An 18024-nucleotide genomic window follows, 5' to 3' on the forward strand; every position below is an offset into this window, starting at 1 on the left:
TCTTATAATCCAAGCCATATATTATATTTGTCCATAATTAAGTATTCTGAGAAGTGAGAACGACCAGTTGCCATAAAAATCATGTGATGCTTCCACCAAATGATTGAAAGCTCAGCTTGTGCTCTAACCGTTCCTAGCAGCAAACGACGACCTCTACTGCATTGTAGTGATAGAATTGTATCTACACGTAGCAGAAGGTTACAAGTTTGAACGCTTGTGAGCACACTTCGTGTAAAAATTTAAATAAATTACGCTTCCTTGCACTTGCTTTGGTTGTTACGGCTCAAGGTTTGAACAATTTATGATCCAGATTTCAGAAGAATTAGCTCATGTGTTTTAACTTATGTGTTATGAAACATTTGCCCATATGCCTTACTTATGATTAGCATATAAGCTCACTTATCAATTAAAAAAATGATCAATTTTACATATAAGTTTCTAAATGTGCAACAATTGAAAGACATTATTAGTTTTAATCTCAAGCTCGGCTCCTTCGGCTCAACAATTAAAATGAAGAGACTGGCATACTACAAGACTTTGCTAGCTCGCAAACACTTGTATGACAGGTTTTATGGTTCCACAATGTTTGGTTATAACAGTCTCATACTCTCAGTGAGTCATAAGCAGCTTAATTGAAGGGTACACAATTATAATGATGCACAGACATCACACATTGTATACTACTCAAACCAACACAACCAATTCGATTGAACAAATTTAATTCATACTTGATGGAACGAATATGGGATCAACTTATCTTGCTGATGGACCAAATATGGATCAACTACCAATTCGATTGAACAAATTTAACTCATGAATGGCATGCCTTGTTTTCGAGTGTCATGCTCTTGCTCCTTTCAGAAATCTCAAGTTTCAAGCTCTCCCTTAACTGCTTAACAACTTCAGCCATCTTTGGTCTATGATCAATAGCTCTTGCCGTGCACCTTATTGCTAGCTCTAAGACCTTCCAGACAGATTCAGTATTGTACGTCCCTTGCAGCCTTGGGTCGACGATTGCATTGATATCGCCCGCCTCAAAACTCAGTTGAACACGTTCAATTATCTGAACATCCCTGTCACGCCGAATAGGAGGTTCTCCTGTGATAATTTCCAAAAGAACCACTCCAAAGCTGTACACGTCAGTCTTCTCATTGAATTTCCAAGTTTCCAAGCACCTTATATAAGCATAGAAAGCATTAAGCTCAGGTAGATACAAAAAACTTCAAAAGAATCATGACAACTCGTTGAATTTGGAGAAATTTGTGTTTCTTTTCCGTTGTTTATCAATGAAATCTTTTATGACAAAATATTCTTGGCAAAGCATATGTATTATTTAAGTTGTGGTTTGGAGGCAATATTAAGTAAACTCATTTTAGATCTTGACTAAAATCCCCTCCCTTTAGCAGTAAGAAATCCCAAACCACTGAGTTCTACAACATAAAAAAAGGCATGGAAATATATGTACATAGGATCAACATAGCCTGGGGAGAAAGCAAGCGCTGTCATTGAAACGTGCGTTTGTAAATCACTGTGGAAGGCCTTCGAGAGCCCAAAATCAGATATCTTAGCCTGCAGATTTTGGCCCAAAAGAATGTTGCTGGTCTTAACATCTCTGTGGATAATTGGCATTGGGCACCCATTGTACAGATAGTCCAGGCCTAAGACAAAGACCTCATAATAAGCAAAGGAAACATTAAGGATTAATGTTTAGCTTAAAATATAAGAGAAAAAATGACAAGGAAGATGCATTGTATGGCCCAAAACCTTGTGCAGCATCAATTACTATTTGGAGTCTCTCTGCCCAACTCAAGAATCTACCCGTGCCAGCTTTTCCTATAAATAACATAAAAGAAGCTTTCAGTAATGCTTGCGATGCGAATGCCAAAACTTTTAATGCCTAATACACTCGGCAAAACACAATGATATCCAACAATCAATACTTTCCAAGCAATGGAACTATCTGATTTGATATCTATGTGTGTGTGTGTGTTTTCTTTTTTGTGACAAACTTTGATATCTATGTGTTTCGTCTGCAACAAGTGAACTATCTTTTTTTTATTCCTGATGCACTGAATGTTACATGCTTTTAGTAGGAATTCATAGTTCATCTGTTTTCTAATTTAGCCAAAAAAAATGCAGTGTACTGGGGAAATGCAAACTTTAAAATTTTCCAATATTGTCAGTCCATATGTAAAATCTTCATAACAGCCTAAAATTTAGTAATAATTTAAAAAAAAAATTATGCTCAGCAGATGATATCCTATGCTAGCAAGAATTTGCCTCTACAGTTTAACAACACATCTAAGTGCTATTAACCTGATTTAGTCCCCTTATGAAACTTCTGTTTTTTAGGTTAGCATACACTTCAGTACTTCACATGTTTCTAGTGATTCACATGGCATCATCAAGTGATACAAGTCATGGATAAGAATCTAGAATACACTAGAACACCCTATGTGCAGGCAGCAACCTATTTGGAGTAGGAAGTAGAAAGACATTGCAACAACAGCCGTCTCGTGCGGTGGAGGGTTGTCAATCCTCATGCTTTTGTCTTTGCTTTCTTTAAGGCCCATACCAATATGAGGTGACCATAAGACAATATGTAAGACTCATGATTCAGGCAAGGAAAGGCATACCCAGTTGTTCTACAATTGATAGAGATCTCATACCCAAATTTAGAAGGGAAAATCAAGTTCAGTCAATCCAAGAATCGAAGAAAACAAAAGAAGAATAAGAGCAATGTTCAGCATACTTAATACCTAGCAAATTATATCTGAGCTATTATTTCAGAAACAATTCCTTCGATTGCAGAATCACCCGGCAGTCAGGTCATTCAGCCAATTAATTAAAAAGAAAACTCTCATGGTGCGGTGAAATCTTCTAATCGGATTTGATGTTCGACTAGACTAGTTCATATGAAGTGAGAACTGACAATATTTTCTATTTCTTTGATTTTCAAGTTGTTTTGCGAATACCTATCAGTTTACTACATATGTGCCAACATGCCACATATGCTCTATGCAGTCCATTGATTGACTGCACAATGATATCACTTTTTAGAACATTGGGTATTAGAAAAGGAAACAAAGATGAAAAGATGATATTGAATAGATCTGTGTTACCATTCTAACAAAAGAGGAGAAAAGAAATGATAACCCATAGGGAGAAATAATCAAAGAGTATTTTATACACTAGAAAGAAAACACTAGCTTTAAGCTATGATATGCACTATATGATAGGATTAGATAGCTGTTAAGTTGCTTGTTCACCAACCTCTCAAATGATCATCTAGGCTTCCAAGAGGCATATACTCATAAATGATTGCCATTTGACTTCTATCCATGCAGTAGCCAATCAAAGAAACTAGGTTCTTGTGACGAACCCTTGACAAATTCTCAACCTACAGAACATACTTCAATATATTATCAAGAATGATCTGCATAATAGCATCCTGATGAGTCAACCGAAATGTTTTATCCTGCTCAAAGAAATAATGATAAAATTTAAACTCACATTAAGGTAACCCCAAGCTTGAGAAGAGAAGATAAGGACAATTTCATCTTCTATAAATAATAAAGTAGTTGATTGATTTTGTAACTATAAGAAACTCTCTTCATAAAAACACATATCTCACTCAATAACAACAATCCCTGATGAAGAATTGACTGAATATGGTAATAACCAATTGTCAGGTTGGCTTTTTTATCCTCTCTCTAATCTCTTCTCTTGTTCTCTCTTCATCTTCTGCTTCTATACTCTATAGTCTATTCACCTCTACTTGATGGTGCACAATTGCATCATAGGATAACCCCTATTTTTTTTTACATCACTCCAAAGGCAAATACCATTCAATGACACTGTCAATGTTTTATTTTATCCAATGTCTTAATTATCCATCTCTAGCAAATCTGAGTGTCTATGCAATATTTTGAGAGTTAAGCACCTTTATTTCTTTAGCATTCTAACTTCTATCATTATACTCTGACTAAAAGTAACCTAGCTAATTGTCAAATCATAGAAGCCTGATGACATAAAAAACTCGGTACCTCAGCCAAAAACAGATTAGGTGCTTGTTCTGATGATAAGGAGCACATCTTGACAGCAACCTCGATGCCATCTTCCATGATACCATGAAACACAGTCCCAAATCCTCCTTTTCCAAGGGTACGAGAAAATTTCTTAGTTATATTTTCCAATTCTGTATACATGAATTGGCGAGTCTCAAATGGCAGCTGACTCCCTTTATAATCTATATCAGATTGGAGACTCGTATATGGCTGCTGGCCACCTCCGTGATCCACATTGAGTTGCCAGCTCTCAGATGGCAGCTGAACCAATTCACAATTGACAGCTGGAATAATAGTACATAAAATACAGGCCATAAATATGAATATTGTTTAGTATTAAAGAAAAACTGAGGACGAATGTAGAAGCAACAATTGCCATTAGAAAACTACCTTGGCGTTTTATTCTAATTCTCCACACAGTTAGTATCACCCCTGCTACCAACAGAATGGCAGGAACAACTGAAAGAACTATAATTATAGGTGTAGTTATCTTCTTCTTTGTAGCAGTAGTATCATTGCCACTGGGAGTAGGGTTGCTACCATTACATGTGTCAGTATTGTTGTCAAATCTAAAAATCAGAAAAAGTTAATGAAATATTAGAATAGTAGCACTAATGAAGAACCTTGCCCGAAAGGTGATATTGAATGGTTATACTACAGAGTGCCCCCAAAGAAACTGAATCGAATTTGGGGCTGTAATTATTTATTAGAATACAGAAATTCATGGAGTTTTTTCTCAAAAGTAGTTGAACCACGACAAGCTTTTTTTGCTACTAGAATTGGTCAAACAGTGGAAGGTTTTGATTAGAAACAAACCTCAATATAAGTGAACCTTCCTTTGATTTTTCAACTAGGCCTTTAGGGACTTCTGTGATGCAGTTTCCAGTCAGATTTCTGTACAAAGACAGATTGCATCAAGGACCTAAAAATATTCACTGAAAATAATCAGAACTGTACATCAGATTAACACTTACAGGACCTGGAGGAATGTCATCGTTGCCAGAGAATCAGGTATCTTTCCACTTAAGTTGTTGTAAGACAAGTCCCTAAGATAAAATAACAAAACTGGATATGACTTTGGAACTTCCTTGTACTTCTGTAACACTATTCTGCTGAATTTCGGAACATTTCCTACTTACAGGAACTGGATTTCTTGGAGCTTGGAAAAGAAAATGGATACCTCACCAACCAATCCACTCGAGGATAAGTTTCTGCAGCACAGTTGAGTCCGTTGGGATATCCTCCAACATCAAAACATGACTCTTAAAGGAAATTGCGTAAGTTATCTTTCTTGGATACTCACATAGCTATAACCCTGTCACCATTACCACTATTGGCGCTGCAATGCAGACCATCCCAAGCATACTCTGTTGGACGACATGGATCACTCACCCAGTTTTTCTTCAATTTATACGCTTCCTTGATTTTAAACATGGCTTCAACTGGTGCCGCAGAAATGAAATAGATTAGAGATGGCATTGAATTACCATTGTAGGACAACAAACATGCAAAATATTTGTCAAGGTATGTGATGAAATAGAAAATAAATTATATCAAGATTAATACCAGGAACTATTCAAATTAGAAACTTTGTTCCTTTGGTTGATGCGCATCCATGGTTTCAGAGCCCAATTGCAGCAATTCGAGAAGAAGAAATGCTCTTCTTTTTTATTTTTTTGACGAAGTAAACCCTAAATTGGTTTCCATATTTATTAAAGTTACAAGGAAATGCATCGATTTAAATTGAGCTATGAGAAATTAACAGTTCCCAACAGCGGATATTAGGAAAATAGAACTGGAGCTGAATCGGGTTCCGGTATCCAAACAAGGTGTAATTGAAAACTAAATCTCTTTAGATATGTCCCACCATGCACAATAACTAGGGGCACGAAGAGGCTTCACGAAGTAACATACCGTCCGCGGCGTTAGTTCTTTCGTAGCTTTTCCTTTTGAGATGATAAATCTCAAAGGCATTGAGGAGGGGAGGACGAGTGGCTCTCGCCGTGGCATTTAAACTGAAATTCCGATGAGATACTCCGTAAATTGTACGAGATGAAAATTGCTGCTTGAGGTAGGTTGGCGTAAAGTTTGCGTAGAGGTAGTCACCGATGTAGACATCGAACTCCCTGACGTCCTTTTCCGAGAGGAGTTCGAGTTCAGAGAAATGAAGGATCGCATGGTGATCTATCTCGGAGTCGGGGGAGTCCCAGTAGAATCTAATGATATCGTTGACGCCAGCGGACACGGAAGCGGTCTGGAGCACGGCGGAAGGGACCCCGTAACCGTCCCTGGTTTGGTTATGCTCGACTGCCTTGTCCGGGGTCAACACGTCGAGAGTAATGTTCATAGGATCCCAGATGCGGTCGTACGGGTCGTCGGGATACCTATAAACTCATATTAATATGTACTACTGTATTAAGGAAGGAGAAAGACATGTTCAATGATATCTAGTCTAGCTCTCACCGGATTATCTTCTCGCCGCTTGCTCCCAAGTTGCGCCGCATCAAACATACGAGATAGTAGTTACCAGAAGCATAGGTCTCGATTGTGTCCTTCAATGGCCTCATCTCCAACAAAGATATGAAAGGAATCGAGGATGGGTTGGTTCTTATCACACAAACTGATAACCATTCATCGGCCCGGATGCTCGTTATAGCTTCGTATGTGAAAGGAGTGGATGGGTCGGAGATGTCCACCGTGTCCCAAAGATCGATCCCTATATGGAGATCGAATTGGAGTGGGCTATTCTTTTGCACGCTATTCTTTCCATCGTAGTTTCCATACATGAAGCTCGCTCGTAGAAGATAGTTAGTATCTTGATCTTGGTTCGCTGGCTTTAAGGAGTAACAATTCCGACCTCCGTCGGGAAAGCTTCTCACAGTCGAATACTGCTTGGGAAGCGAGGAGCTTAAATAATTCAACGAAACATTGTAGTTTACTCCTGTGTCTATAAATTGATCATCTGTGGTATAGGGTATTCCTGTAATGCTGTCCGTGGAGTTAACAGTGGCGCCACAGTCTATGCTAATGAAACCTACGTTTAGATTAAGGTAAAAGAAGAAGCATCAGTTTAGTTTGTAATGAGACCTGCATACGAGCTTTTAGTCAAGAACTAGCATATGTAACGTACCCTCGGTAGTAGGAGTCTGGCCATGAACATGAACTTGAACTGCTGCAAGCAACACACCCAGGAGAAGAGATGTATACCATAACACCATCTTCTTCTCCAAGGCTCTTAGATACCCCATTGCCACCTAGACCTTTTATATATGGTTCAGATGGCTGGGTCTCCAATTGTGATCGAAAATATTAACTCTTTCTATATATCACCATCCTATTACTTAATTTCATAAAAATTTTCCTGTCCCACCAGTAGACCATAAACATTTCTGAGTGCACCCCCAACACACAACGATCTCTGACCTTTGCAAGCTTCAGGTCAACGGTTTAATCAAGGTCAAACAAAGGATTAAAGTCCATGGATATTTTAGATTTATAACCCTGATATTTTCCATTATAAGCTCGTTTCCAGAACGACATCCTTAATCAAATTCTAACCAACAGTTACGAACGACAGACAGTGTAACAGAAGTAGAATTTTTTTGGCTAGTTTTAAGTGAAATATCTTATAACCAATAGTAAGTACATCATTATAGTACAGGATAATAGGATATATAGCTGTTGTTCATGCCGAAGAGAAGGTGCTGCCGTCTTGTCCCTCGGGTAATGCTTAATCAAACAGGTGGGAATTGAAAGCAACTGGTCAATTCTTGGTGGAATACAGCAATTGGGACAGTGGGCTTCAATGGCCGTTTGGAAATTCTTCAGGGTGTTTTGCAGTTAACCCCCTAAATTTTAACCTTATTGTAATTAACACCTCTTGTTAGCTCCTAAGGAATATTTTAAACATGTTCTATTTTTTTTTTCTCTTTTTCTACCTTGCAAATAAACTTCTTTAAAGGTTTTTTTTTTGGTTAAAAGGGTAGAACATTATGACTATATACCTATTGTCATAAAAGGAGGAATCCATTTGCAAATATATAAAAGGCAGGAGGTTTTCTGCAATAAATTGAAATTATTTGGAAAAATAGGATTAAAAAAGAAAAGAAAAAGTTTTAATCAGCAATTGGGATTTGAAAGCAATTCTAGAAACAGAGATATGGTCTAAAAGCTGGTTGAATATGACCAGGCAATTGGAATAAGAAATGTGTCCTATATGTCTTATACTCCAAGCCATAATCTATATTTTGTCTATATGTATTCTGAGAAGTGAGAGCGACCATCTTGCCATTAAAATTATGTAATGCTTTCACCAAATGATCGAAAGCTCAGCTTGTGATCAGACTGCTTCAGACAATTAACGTATCAGTTTATGAATGCGAAACAAACATTTTTCTTTTTGTTGAGGAAATTATACATAAGCGGATAATTCAATAAGATCCAAATCATGCAAACTTGATATAGAAGGAAAGTAGGGTCTAATCCATTACAAGTTCTAGCACTTCACAAATAATTGCCCAACAGAGAAAAAAGAAAAGATCTTGTTCCAACCAAACCAGTCGATATGGACGTCCTTCCATTCTGTCAGAGAGACAAAAAGAAGAGATTGGCATACTGTTACTGCAATAATGTAGCAGAGATATAAGTCCTTGCTACCTCGCAAACACTAGTAAGACAGGTTCCATGGTTCCACAATGTTTCATTATAGTCATTATAACAGTCTTAGACTCTCAGCTGAATCATAAACAGCTTAATTATTTCGAAATACGGTTCTCACTTCTCACCACACAATTATTACAATACACAAACATCACACACTGCATACCGCAATCAAGCCAACATATTGAATAAATTCAACTCATACTTGATGGACTGAACATGGGATCAGCTTATCTTGCGGCTGGATCAAATATGGTTGATTTTTTCATGAACGCCATGCTTTGACTTTCAGTAGTCATGCTCTTGCTCTTTTCAGAAGTCTCACATTCCAAGCTCTCCCTTAGCTGTGTAACAACTTCAGCCATCTTTGGTCTTTGATCAACATCTCGTGCCATGCACCTCATTGCTAGCTCTAAGACCTTCCAGACAGATTCAGTGTTGTACATCCCTTGCAGCTTTGGATCGACAATTGCATTGATATCCCCTGCCTCAAAACTCAGTTGAACACGTTCAATTAGCTGAACATCCCTGTCATGCCTAACAGGAGGTTCTCCTGTGATAATTTCCAATAGAACCACTCCGAAGCTGTACACATCAGTCTTCTCATTGAATTTCCAAGTTTTCAAGCACCTTGATAAGTATAGAAAGCATCAAGGTTAGGTAGAAACAAACAATTTCAGAAGAATCGTGATATCTCATTGAATTTGGAGAAATTTGTGTCTTTTCCTTTGTTTATCATGAGATCTTCTACCAAGCAATACTCTCGGCACAGCTTATGTATTTTTTAAGTTGTGTTTGGAGGCAATATTAAGTCATATCATTTCACTTCTTGAATAGAATCCCCTCCTTTTAGCAGCAACATAACCCAAACCATCGAAATTCTACTGCATAAAGGATAAAAGGGCATGGAAACATACATTGGATCAATGTAGCCTAGGGAGAAAGCAGGTGCTGTCATCGAAACGTGACTTTGTAAATCACTGTGGAAGGCCTTAGAGAGCCCAAAATCAGATATCTTAGCCTCCAAATTTTGGCCCAAAAGAATGTTGCTGGTCTTAATATCTCTGTGGATTATTGGCATTGGGCATCCATTGTACAGATAGTCCAGGCCTAATACAAAGACCATCTAATGAGAAAAGTAAAAGTTAAGGACTCTTAGCTTTAACACATTCGAGAAAAAAGGACAAGAAAGATGCATTATATGGCCCCAAAACCTTGCGCTGCATCAATTATTATTTGGAGTCGCTCTGCCCAATTCAAGACTCTACAAATGCCAGCTTTTCCTTCAAAGATCATAAAAGAATCCATTAGTAATGCTTGCTATGCGAATGTAGAAACTTTTATGCATAATACACTTGTCAGAAGCGCAATGACATCCAACAACTAATACTTTCCAAGCAACGAAACTAACTAATATGATATCTATGTTTTTGTGTGCAACAGATGAACTATCTTTTTTTATTCCTGATGCACCAAAATGCTACATGCTTTATGTAGTAATTCAAAATTTATCTTATTCTAATTTCTAATTTAGCCAACAAAATGTGTGGGATATGCAAATTTGATAAATTTCCAATATTGTCACTCCATATGTAAAATCTTCATAAGAGCCTAAATTTTAGTATAAATTTCCAATGATGTGCTGTTAGCCTGCTCCAGTTCCCTTACGGAACTTCTGTTTTGGGTTAGCCATGCACTTCACGTTTCTAGAGATTCACATGAGATCATCAAATGATACAAGTCTTGGATAGGAATCTACAATGCACTAGAACGCCACACTATTTAGAGTACACCATTTAGAGTAGGAAGTAGAAAGACATTGTAAGGAGCACCACCTTGTGCGGTAGAGGGTTGTCAATACTCATGCTTTCATTTTTGGTGATTGTAAGGCTCATGATTCAGGCAAGGAAGGATGCATCTTAGTGGTTATATAATTGATGGAGATCGCTTACCCAAATTTATTTAGAAGGGAAAATAAAGTTCAATCAATCCAAGAATGAAGAAAAGAATAGAAGAATAGGAGCAATCTCAAGCATATCCAAAGCCTAGCAAATTATATCAGAACTACTATTCCAGAAACAATCCTTTTGATTGCAGAATCACCAGACAACCTGATCATTCAGCCGATTAATAAAAAGATAACTCTCATGGTGCAGTGAAATCTTCTAATCAGATTTGATGTTCGATGTTCTATAAAGTCAGATAGGAAAAGAAAAACTAGAGAACTAGACTAGTGCATAATAAGTGAGAACTGAACATTTTTTATTTCTTTCAATTTTCATGTTGTTTTGCAAATACCTATCAATTTACTACATAAGAGCCTGCATACTACATATGCACTATGCAGTCCATTGATTGGCTGCACAAGGATTTCACCTTTAGAACATTGTCTATTAGACAAGAAAACAAAGATGAAAAGATGATATTTACCATTTTCCACAAAAAAGGAGAAAAGAATGACATACCCTTGGGGAGAAATCACCAAAAAGAGCAATTTACCCACTAGAAGAAAACACTAAGCTTTAATCTAGATATGCACTACATGATAGATTTAGATAGCTGTAAGGTTACTTCACCAACCTCGTAAATGATCATCAAGGCTTCCAAGAGGCATATACTCATAAACGATAGCCATTTGACCACTATCCATGCAGTAGCCAACTAAAGAAACTAGGTTCTTGTGACGAACACTTGACAAATTCTCAACCTACATAACATATTCAAAATATTAACAAGAATGATTTGCATCATAGCATTATGATGAGTCAACCAAGAACTTTATTCTGCTCAAAGAAATAATAAAAAATTTGAGGGAAAATAATATTTTAATGCACTGCGATTAGAAACTTAGACCTAAATTCGGTTCACCCATATAATTTTATTTATGTCAATTTATCTTTTCTTTAGTCTAGACTAAAGTGCAACCGTTACTATTTTAATATAATTAACCAAAATATATGTTGAATTTGAAAATCCTCGCTAGAAACAAAATTATAGAGAATTAAATAAGTTTTCCTATGCATCTAAAGATAATACCAATTAAATTTTAGATAATAAAGATATGACGAATATATTAAGTAGATGTATGTTTTTAATTTATCTTTGTCAACTAAAATTCAATTTCAATATTATTTTAATATGTCGAGAATATATTCAATCATTTACAACTTTGTCTCTAATGAGTATCTTTGAACTCAACTTATGGTATGATGATATATGATAAAAAAAAAACGCTCAGTTAAGAAAAGTGCATTCAGGTATAAGTGAAAGAAGTGAATTCTAACCTAACCAGTAAAATATGATTTTCCCAAAATTTAAAGACACATTAAGGTAGTTTGAAGCTTGAGACAAGAGAATACAAGGACAATTTTATCTTCTTCTATAAACAATCACGAAGTAGTTGTTTTATTTTGTAATGATAAGCAATTTTCTTGATAAAAGCACATATGTCACACAATCATAACAATCCCTGACGAAGAACTGAATTCTAGGTTGAAATTTTAAAAGTCCAATTAGTAGTAAAAGTGTTGTTTTTTTTTTTTTTGAGAGAGAGAGAGAGAGCAAGCTAGGAATTTCCAGAAACGACAATTAGAGGTCTGAAAAGTGTAATAGCCAATGGATTTGTTAAGAAAAGAATATATAAAGAAACTTCTTTGGGCAGGTTGGCTTTTTTATCCTCTTTCTAATCTCCTCTTATTCCCTCTGCATCTTCTACGTCCATACTCTCTATAGTCTATACACCTATACTTGATTGTGCACAATTGCTCACAGGACAACTACATTTTTCTACATCACTCGCAAGGCAGATATTGTTCAGTGCTGCAGTCAATGTTTTATTGCAAGTTCAATGTCTTAATTATCCATCTATAGCAAATTGAGTACCTATGTACCCTTTTTCTACATCACTCCCAAGGCAGATATTGTTCAGTGCCGCAGTCAATGTTTTATTGCAAGTTCAATGTCTTAATTATCCATCTATAGCAAATTGAGTGCCTATGTACCCTTTTATTTTTTGAGAATGTTAAGCACCTTTATTTCTTTAGTATTTCAACTCCTATTGTTATGCTCTGCCTAAGGTCCCAATATTCAAATAACAGAAGCCTGACAAGATACAAAATCTGTTACCTCAGCCAAAAACAAATTAGGTGCTTGTTTTGAGGAGAGAGAGCATATCTTGACAGCAACCTCGGTGCCATCTTCTAGCGAACCATGAAAGACAGTCCCAAATCCTCCTTTTCCAATGGTACGTGAGAATTTCTTAGTTATGTTCTCCAATTCCGCATACATGAATTGACGACTCCCAAAATGCAGTTGATTGTCTTTATGATCTACACTGGATTGGTGACTTGTGGATTGCAGCTGACTGCCTCCAAGATCCACATTGAATTGCCAGCTCTCAGATAGCGGCTGAACCACTTCATGGTTGGTAGCTGGAATAATACAGTACATAACATAATAAGTTTGAATATTGGTACTAAAGCAAACTAAGCATTAATGTAGATGCAATGAATGCTGTTAGAAAACCACCTTGGGTCTTTCTTCTAATTCTCCACAAAATAAGTACCACCACCACTAGCAACAGAAAAGCAGGAACAACTGAAAGAACAATAACTATAGGTGCAGTTATCTTCTTTTTTGTAGCAGTAGTAGAGTTGCTGCTGGGAGTAGAATTTCCACCAGGAGTAGGATTGCTACCATCACATGTGTCAGTATTGTTGTCAAATCTAGCATCAGTAAAAATTTATGAAATATTAGCAGTAGTTTGAGCTCAAGAAGAATAATAGAAATTTCAGAGTGCTCCATGAGTAAGCTTTTAATATACTTCAACTCATGTTACGACTTATAAGAACAAAGACTCCATCTTATTGCTGACAAGAACACTTTTTTCAGAATGTAAAAAGACACAGTCACATTACTACGAAGTTGAATCCATCTTATGAGTCTAATGTGCATGAAACACTCTTACCTTAACCATTCTCGAAAGTAATATTTTTCTTTGAATTTACAGTAGAACCAATTACAAGAACAATTAAGCGCCAAATTACTGTAGCTGCATAACAATTTGCAATTCCAAACAAGAAAAACAAACCTTTCATTTTCAAGTTTCACATGATCTCTGTTCTTGCAGAATAAACATTTCTCAATTGGATTTCAGTTTGCTTTAAAGTAGATCAGGAGGATCCATCATGATTCATGGCAGCATGAATTTTGTTTATCTTTGTTAGGTTTTTAGTATTCACAAATGTGTATAAAATAATCTAAGTGTTTTTATATATATTTATAAATATATTCACTTAAGCAAAGAGTTGAAATCATTACCTATGATTTAGATAAATACGTATGTCTAAATTTTTTTTTCCATTCTTGAAAGTTACATCTACTTATAATGCTTTTTTATTATGAAAATATATTCACTATCTCCATCCTTTCTTGTCTCAATCTTACCTCTTCTTGTACACACATGGCTAATAGTTCGTTAACTGACCTAATTTTATTATCTGTGCTATAAGAGGGTCTGTATTAAATTATCAAAGAGTTAAAGATGAAGTGCACCAAGATAAGTCCAACTTAGTCTAGTGTGTTAAATGAGAAGCGACATATCGCATCTCTATAATATGTTTACAAATAGAACCAAAACCAATACATTTCATGGAGAATAATTTATCCATTAAGGTGAGGGAAAATGCTTTATTTAAATTTACAAATTGCTCTTTAAATTGTTCAATTCAGATAGGGTTTTTTCACACTTAGAGACAGATCATCAAATATAATCTTTCTTATGTACACTTTAAAATTTTCAATTATGAAGACTGTCGATTAGAGCATTCTCATTTTTTGTGAGAAGCTTAATTGCATGCAACACCTGCAAAGTTGTATGTTGTTTGTACTGGCATTTAAAAGTAAACCATTGGATGCTACACCTTTCAAAGGCTGACTAAAGTTGTCCTAATTAAAATACCTGTGGACAAATAACTATCCACTTTTTTCCATAAATTAGAATATAAGAGCTAATATACTACAGAATGCTGCCACAGAAATTTGATCAGAAACAAACCTCAATATAAGTGAACCTTCTTTTGATTTTTCAACTAGGCCTTCAGGGACTTGTGTGATGCAGTTTCCAGTCAGATTTCTGTACAAAGACAGATTGCATCAAGGACCTAAAAGTATTCATTGACAATAATCAGAACAGCAGATCTAATGCTAACACTTACAGGACCCCAAGATATGGCATCCCTGCCAGAGAATTAGGTATTCTTCCACTTAAGTTGTTGTAAGACAAATCCCTAAAATAAAATAAAAACACTGGATTTGACTTTAGAAGTTACTTTTCTAACACTATGCTGCTGAATTTCGGTAGATTTCCTACTTACAGGACCCGGATTTCTGTAAGCTCAGAAAAGAAATAGGACACTTCGCCAACCAATCCACTGGAGGATAAGTTTCTGCAGCACAGTTGAATCCATTAGAATATCCTTTCATCAATAGTTTCCAATAAAACATGACTCTTAAAGGAATTTGTATTAGTTCTCTTTCTTGGATACTCACATAGCTGTAATCCTTAGTTCACCACCATCCTCAGTAATTTTTCTACAGCTCAGACCAGCCCAAGGAAAGCTTACTGGAACACATGGATCACCCACCCAATTTTTGTTCATCTTTTTATACGCTTCCTTGATTTTCAAGATGGCTTCAACTGGTGCCCCAAAAATTGAAGTGGACTTGAGATAACATTAAGTTATCATTGTAGGATAACAAACATGCAAAAATTTAACAAGGCATGTGATGAAATAGAGATTAGATTGTATCCAGAGTAAATCCAGAAACTTCTCGGCAAGCAACTTCCTTTCTAGGGTTTATTTGCATCCATGGTTTCAGAGTCCAACTGCAGTAATAATTGTTCTATTTTGAGGAAGTAAACCCTAAAATGGTTTCATAATAACTTTAGGGTACATTTGAGATAACAAAATTGTTATAATTGATGCCATATAGATCTTTACTAAATCTGACTTTAAAACATTTTCTTTTTAATATTCATTAAAGTTCAAGGAATTGCACTGACATGGTTTGAAATATCACAATTCAGCAGTTCCCAACAGCAGATACCAGGAAACAAGTACTCCCAGTTAAATGAATCACAATTTTAGGGGTTTTGAAACAGGGTGGAATTGAAAGTTAAAACTAAAAATAAATAAAAATTACATTTTTTTGGGCTTGACAAGAAATGTTAACGTCTCACAATACACAATAAGTAGAAGCAGAAAAGGAAATTCAAAAGGGCTTCAAGAGGTAAATAACGTCCGCGATGTTTGGAACTTGTGCATACGAGAGACATTCAAGGGGGCTTAAAGAAGTAACATACCGTCCGCGAGGTTAGATTGTCTGCCAAAACTTTGTGATATGCCAGAATAGATCTCAAGCGCATTGAGGATGGGAGGACGAGTGGCCCTTTTGCTCGCATTTAAACTGAATAGATACTGAGAGAGTACGACTTGTGGATGATATACAGAGCCGGACTTGAGGTAGATTGGCGTATAGCTTGCGGTGTAGTTTCCACTGAAGCCCTCGAGGTAGACATCGACCTCCCTCACGTCCTTTTCCGGGAGGAGTTCGAGCTCAGAAAAATGAAGGATCACAAAGAAAGCAATATGGGAGGCGGGGTTCACGTAGAATTGTATGCTGTCGTTGACACCAGCGGACACGGAGGCGGTCTGGAGCACGACAGACGGGACCTCGAACTGGTCAAATTGGCCGTGCTTCACTGTCTTGTCGGTAGACAACTCGTGGAGGGTAATGTTCATAGGCTCCCAGATGCGGTCGTACGGGTCGTCGGGAAATCTGTAAATTAAGTCATATTACAAGTAATTGTATTGGAGAACTGGAGAAAGGCAAGGAAGACACGTTGAATTAATGCTTTTAATCTATCTCTCACCGAATTATCTTATCGCCGCTTGCTCCCAAGTTGCGCCGCATAAACAATTCGATAAAATTGCCATAATCAGGTAAATCACCGGGAAAGAGTGTGTTCTTCAATAGCCTCATCTCCAACAAAGATATGAAAGGAGTCGAAGAAGAATCGCTTCTTATCAGACAAACTGGCAACAACGGATGATAGGCCGAGATGGCCGTTATAGCTTCGTATGTGACAGGAATAGATGGATCGGAGATGTTCACTGTGTTCCAAAAACCGCTCCCTATATAGAGATCGAATAAGAGTGGGCTGTTATCCCGCCCACTATTCTTTCCATCGTAGTTTCCATAGAAGAAGCTTGCTCTTAAAAGATATTTATTATCCAGGATTGCTGGCTTTAAAGAGTAACAATTTCGATCTCCGTCAGGAAAGCTTCTCACAGTTGAATACTGCTTGGGAAGCGAGGAGTTCAAATAATTCGTCGACGAAACATTGTATTTTACTCCAGTTTCTATAAATTGATCATCTGTGATGTAGGGTATTCCTGTAATGCTGTCCGTGGAATTAGCAGTGGCGCCACAGTCTATGCTGATGAAACCTACGTTAAGATTAAGGTAAAAGAGGAATCATCAATTCGTAATGACACCACCTACATATATAGAAGAACTCAAAAGAAAACTAAGGCAATAATGTGAAGTGGAAGTAGAATCATAGAATCCGATCTAAACTTGACGATAATGTTGCATGGAAGAATCAAAAGGCATTGCATCAACGAGGACTAGTAGAAGCTTTTAGGAAGAACATATGTAACCTACCATCGGTAGTAGGAGTCTGGCCATCAACTTGAACTGCTGTAATTAAGACACCTAGGAGAAGAGATCTGCACCATAGCATCATCTTCTTCTCCAAATTCAGATACCCCATTGCAACCTAAACCATTAGTTTTTCCTCCCACTTCAACTTTATTTTTCCATGCACCTTACATGATTCAGATGGCCAGGTCCCCGACTGTGATCAAAACATGTTAACTCTTAAATTATCATCCTATTTGTTAATTGCGTAAATTTTGTGCAGTCCCGCCCATAGATCATAAACTCTTTTGACAGCATCGCAACACACAACGAAGAGCAACGAACTCTTCGTTGCCACCACATCTAAACTTTGTCAGCTTCATGTCAACAGTTTAATAAAGATCAAACAGGGGGCTTATTAAATTCTATGAAAAGTTTGCATTTATATATAAATTCTAACCAATAATAAAGAACAACAAAAAGCATCGTAGTTGAAATAGAATATGTTGTGTCTAGTTTCAACTGAAATATTAGAATAACCGAAAAAACCTTCAAACGAATAGTAAGTAGGTACTCTAATTCCATTAGGGCTTGT

The 18024-nt window shown here is 36.7% G+C and overlaps 2 protein-coding genes across 3 annotated transcripts; both read right to left on the bottom strand.

Annotated features, from left to right (window-relative positions):
• Window positions 1–548: 548 nt before the first annotated feature.
• LOC140759520 (putative leucine-rich repeat receptor-like serine/threonine-protein kinase At2g19230) lies at window positions 549–7315 on the bottom strand. The gene is made up of 13 exons (XM_073096104.1): window positions 7198–7315; window positions 6531–7101; window positions 5982–6451; window positions 5371–5509; window positions 5207–5278; window positions 5042–5113; window positions 4884–4961; window positions 4458–4636; window positions 4047–4351; window positions 3274–3400; window positions 1765–1833; window positions 1466–1658; window positions 549–1175 (listed from the first exon to the last, which is right to left on the bottom strand). Exons 1-13 carry the CDS (start codon window positions 7313–7315, stop codon window positions 812–814), a joined length of 2757 nt encoding a protein of 918 aa, XP_072952205.1. The 3' UTR covers window positions 549–811.
• Window positions 7316–8549: 1234 nt separating this feature from the next.
• On the bottom strand, window positions 8550–17612 carry LOC140778028 (putative leucine-rich repeat receptor-like serine/threonine-protein kinase At2g19230). Of its 2 annotated transcripts, XM_073122583.1 has the most exons (13): window positions 17454–17601; window positions 16660–17236; window positions 16090–16565; window positions 15276–15423; window positions 15101–15172; window positions 14942–15013; window positions 14782–14859; window positions 13254–13450; window positions 12852–13156; window positions 11307–11433; window positions 9941–10009; window positions 9644–9836; window positions 8550–9356 (listed from the first exon to the last, which is right to left on the bottom strand). In XM_073122583.1, exons 1-13 carry the CDS (start codon window positions 17560–17562, stop codon window positions 8957–8959), a joined length of 2823 nt encoding a protein of 940 aa, XP_072978684.1. In that variant the 5' UTR covers window positions 17563–17601; the 3' UTR covers window positions 8550–8956. The 2 variants fall into 2 exon arrangements, with proteins under 2 accessions (XP_072978684.1, XP_072978766.1); XM_073122665.1 differs by lacking the exon at window positions 8550–9356 and having other exon boundaries at window positions 9650–9852; window positions 17454–17612.
• Between the last annotated feature and the right edge of the window lie 412 nt (window positions 17613–18024).

The sequence above is a fragment of the Typha angustifolia genome, chromosome 1, assembly GCF_048772165.1.
Source record: "Typha angustifolia cultivar Huaian chromosome 1, ASM4877216v1, whole genome shotgun sequence".
Lineage (NCBI taxonomy): Eukaryota > Viridiplantae > Streptophyta > Magnoliopsida > Poales > Typhaceae > Typha > Typha angustifolia.